Here is a 4,339-nt window from a genome sequence, read left to right on the forward strand (position 1 = left end):
CTAACATCAGCACACAAGTCCAAAGTACACTCCAACTATTCCAGGGCAGGGGGAGCACAGTGCTTTGTAAGGGTGTGGGCTAGGGAACGAGGTTCACCCAAGGCTAGCTACAGCCTGGGAAACTACTCCCGCTAGGCCCCTTGCACAAGAAATGAAGGAGAGGCTTCCAAAGAAAATCTGGAGGAGGAGCGTACCTAAGCCACTTCAAAAGCCTCACTGAAGGAGCCCGTCTCTCTATGGATTAGCAGAGGAAATCCAGAAGGACAGAAGTTTTGGCTTGGAAGGGACCTTAAAGATCATCCAGTTCCAAACCCCCTGCCACAGGCAGGGACACCTTCCACTAGACCAGGTTGCTCCAAGCCTCATCCAGCCTGGCCTTGGACACTCCCAGGGATGGGGCATCCACAGCTTCTCTGGGCAACCTGTGCCAGTGCCTCACCACCCTCTGCAGGAAGAATTCCTTCCTGATGTCCCATCTCCATCTCCCTCTTTCAGTCTAAAATCCAAGAGAGATCTGTCTCCTGAGGCTGAAGTTGACGGCGGTGAATACGGCCCGTTACCCAGACACGGAATGTACCCTGTTCACTGAAGAAGTGCTGAGATTTTTCTGAGCTAGATTTCTCTCAGGTAAAAACCAAAAAATCTAAACATTCAACCAGAACCAACACCCCCACGGGTCAGATTCCTTAAACACTCACATCTCCTTTGTAGCTCATGGAGTCTGCGGTGGCGCAATACAGAACCACCCTAGTGCAGTCGCCGTAGAACACGCGCGGACTTGGCAGATGACAGACGCACACGCAGGGAACAATCCTCCGTCTAAAGAAGTCGATGGCAGAGCTCCCACTGGCAGGATTAAGACTCCAGTTCCCAGTGTGCTGCAGCTTGTGACCGAGGCCGGCAGGCTCTGCTAACCACAAAGGTTTTCCAAATGAGGCGGGATAAAGAAATTACCACTGTGCAATTAAGCTCTTTCTGATTTCCACCCGTCTGCAAACACCGCTCGCAGCTCTCGAGCAAAGAACCATGATTTCTTCCCTCCTGAAAGAGCGCTGCATCTCCTGTGACGAGCGCTTCCAACGAGCCATCCACCCGACCGCTCGCAGGAAAAGCTCTTACAGTAACATTCCCATGTTAACATGATAGATAATCCACCTTCCCAAAAATGCCTTTCAAAACAAGTTCTGGAATGGAGGCATTTCAGGGTCACCTGGTCTGATCCCCACCCCTGGGTGTAACACTGAGACGCCACAGAGAGGGGAGGCTTTACTCATTTCATAAATTAGACATAAAGTTACGTTGGCTTTGCTATTTTGTTTTAAAAGACACGTTGACTGATCAAAATGAGATCTTCAACACCCTTAAAAAATTAAATAAATAAATATGTTGCTATGCTTTGCTTTCTACACTCAAAGAACATATTTTAAACAGAATATTCTTTCCACTGTCAACAGGTCTACGGTTTTCTCTGAAGGCCAAGACGTTTCTGGTTTCCAAAAGAGCTGCTGTAGCACATTCAAGGGTAAAAGAAAGACCAAATGATAAAAAACGAACACCACCGCCTGCTTCTGCTCGCTCAGATTCAATGGTCCCGTTCCCGCCCGACGGCTCCGATGGCGAAGAGTGAATGTGTCACAGCAGTCTCTCCAAGCTCAGCGCCTGTTCCCCCTCTTCTCCCCCCCCGTTTGTTTGTAAGCAAATTCACTCCTTGGCTTCTTCACCGGCATTCTGTGCTTCCAACTTGCACTTGATCTTGCTCCAGTACTCGGGTGCCACGGGAGATTTGGGGTCATGTGCAGAGCAGCAGGGACGGCCATCCAGCGCCGATGCCAGCAGGGCTCCCTTCTCGTGGTCTTTACAGAAGGAATGAGGGCAAAACTCACAGAACGAAACCGCAGGGTTGCTACACACGTCGCACTGATGCCACGGACATTCCCACTTTCCTGAGGATGGGAGGGGAAGGGAAGAGAGAGAGACAGGAAGCTGAAATTAGTGCATTCTGGGGACAGCACCGGCCTTTAACCCTTCCTCTATCTTACAACTGTTTGGGTGAATGCCAAGAAAGTTCAGGAAAACCAGCTCTTGGTGCAGTCGCTACTGTGCTGCTCACTTACAAGACCCTGACTGGAAGCAGTTCTCAGTCATTTTTTAGGCCTCATTGGGCTCAAAGCTTAAGCAGAGCTTAAACCCAGAGCTTAACCAGAGCTTAAAATAGTTAGATCAACCTCCTCTGGCATCAAGACACCAAATGTCCTTGCGAGATGGAGCTTGTTTGGTACATTTTTCTGATTCGTGAGCATCTCTTCTCCATCTGGACACCGTACTCAGATGGGCATCTCCAGGTTCAGTTTTGGTTCAACTGGCGTGTGCTTTAATGTATGATGAATGCATTGGTTTTGAAAAAATAAGTGATAAACAGCTCAGAGAAAAATAAATTGTGTAAAAACATGAGCATAAAAATCCCCCAGATCCCTCCAACCATGCAGAGGTGTTGGTACGACTGCATGCTGAACGCTCGGACGGCAACAGCACAGGGACCGTGGCAAGACAGGAAAATGAAGAGCTTCTTGCTGCCGCTGTGCCCAAGCCTCGCTGCAGCCCCCTTTGGCTGGGTTAGTCTTCAGAAAAGAAAGCACTGCTCTCCTTCACAGGGACGACACGTTACAGCCTGTTGAGACCCGTGTCCCGAAGCGGGTGGGACTCCTGCCCCGTAACGTGGCTGTGGCTGGGGTGTCAGGGTCATGCCAACCGCCCCCACCCACACAAAAACCCAAAGCCAAACGAAAAACCCAAACTCGAGTTGCTCTTGCTGCTAGGATGTGATCATTTCTTTCCTTCTCCAGCAAATAAGCTGTTTCGAGGATAGCTTCCCTGCTCTTACGTGCTGGAAAGGAACGTGACAGATTCAGCCTCGCTCATGGCAGCCTTTTGGTTAATTTAATCATAGCCTAATCTGGACTTCCAATTATTTTCGCTGAAGTCTTTGGAATCGGGAAGATTAAAGAGATAAGGACTTTTACACAATCCTGCAATCGGATTAAGATGTATTGCTGAATAATTTGAGCCCTCGCCACAAAAAGCTATGCCTTAACATGGAAACAGTCGAACGGAAGATACGTGCCAGGAGGATACAGTAGGAATTTAAACGTATTCACTAATTAATCGAGCCCTGCACATCAGGCTTGATAAGCCAGCGGCCTGAACTGCCGTTTGGCGACCTTGGGACATCAGGATGCTGCTCACATCTCAATCAAAATAAGAGGAAGAAATCTGATCCAGAAAGATGCAACATGAAGAACACTAGGAAGCATTCCAACGCCTTGCGGTTCTCATGTAGGAACATGGCCAGCCGAGACATGCCTAGGGATGAGTGGTACTGCAGGATCAGAGACAGGAATCCTGCAGCTCAGCTCACACATCACCTGGCTGCAGGGAAGAAAAAACCAACAGGAAACCAAACGATGGCTCTTACCGAAAGGTGGTTGAGTCAGGTTAAGGCATAGGAGGTGGTATGCTTTGGGACAGTCCTTTTTATCACACATGACCAGTTCTCCCCCATCTCCACACTGGAAACAGTTGTCTTCGTGCATCTGCTTCTGTTCTGTTTTTATTTTCCGTTTCTTCTGCTTCAACTTTGCGTTCTTCACCTTCTCTTCGTTTGCCGTTGCGAACGCTGTCTAGCCATCACAAAGATCACAGCACACAGTCACTCCACAAACCCCTCGCGCTAAACCCATTTCCTCAGCTGTGGGTTGTAATTTGCATGAACTGTGCGTCAACTGAATCCCCCCAAAAAAGCTTTTCAAGCTATAAAAGCCGGAAATGCCCAACCGCGCGTATCTGAATTAGCACAGTTTGGTAAACTAACTTCACCCCGGACACAAAGGCACTACGGTGCGTAACTGAAATCTTCAGAGACCTCCAAGGGTGGCAAGTACTACACAGACTAAAGGAAAAAGTTAAATAAACCCATCCCCTCTCTTCGCCCTGCTCTCAAGAGATCTCTGGATTCAGGAAGAGAAGCTTCAGTGTCCACCCACGTACCTTTGGACGCACTCCCAGGAAACCGCTGCAGTTTTCTGCTCCACAGTGACACTCGGTCCTACCATTGCCCAGGCAATCCAAATTATAATTAAACGTTAACTCCATTCCTGCAATGTAAAGAAAGATAATTCACCCACAGACACTGAGGGAAGACAGGCTTGTGACAAAGACATCTGTCAGCATTTCTCTCTGCACAGCCCGTGAGGCACCGACTCACAGAATAGTTTGGGTGGGAAGGGACCTTAAAGCCCACCCAGTCCCACCCCATGCCATAGGCAGGGGCACCCTCCACCCG

General features: G+C 49.0%; 1 protein-coding gene across 1 annotated transcript in view; it reads right to left on the reverse strand.

The window, feature by feature from the left end:
• Positions 1-1,701: 1,701 nt before the first annotated feature.
• Positions 1,702-4,339, reverse strand: part of WHSC1L1 (Wolf-Hirschhorn syndrome candidate 1-like 1) — a 33,378-nt gene continuing 30,740 nt past the window's right edge. The window contains 3 exon segments of the mRNA XM_010153356.1: positions 1,702-1,943; positions 3,473-3,677; positions 4,045-4,151. Of these exon segments, the coding sequence (XP_010151658.1) occupies positions 1,702-1,943; positions 3,473-3,677; positions 4,045-4,151 (554 nt within the window).

Source organism: Eurypyga helias, unplaced genomic scaffold, assembly GCF_000690775.1.
Source record: "Eurypyga helias isolate BGI_N326 unplaced genomic scaffold, ASM69077v1 scaffold43476, whole genome shotgun sequence".
Classification (NCBI taxonomy): Eukaryota; Metazoa; Chordata; class Aves; order Eurypygiformes; family Eurypygidae; genus Eurypyga; species Eurypyga helias.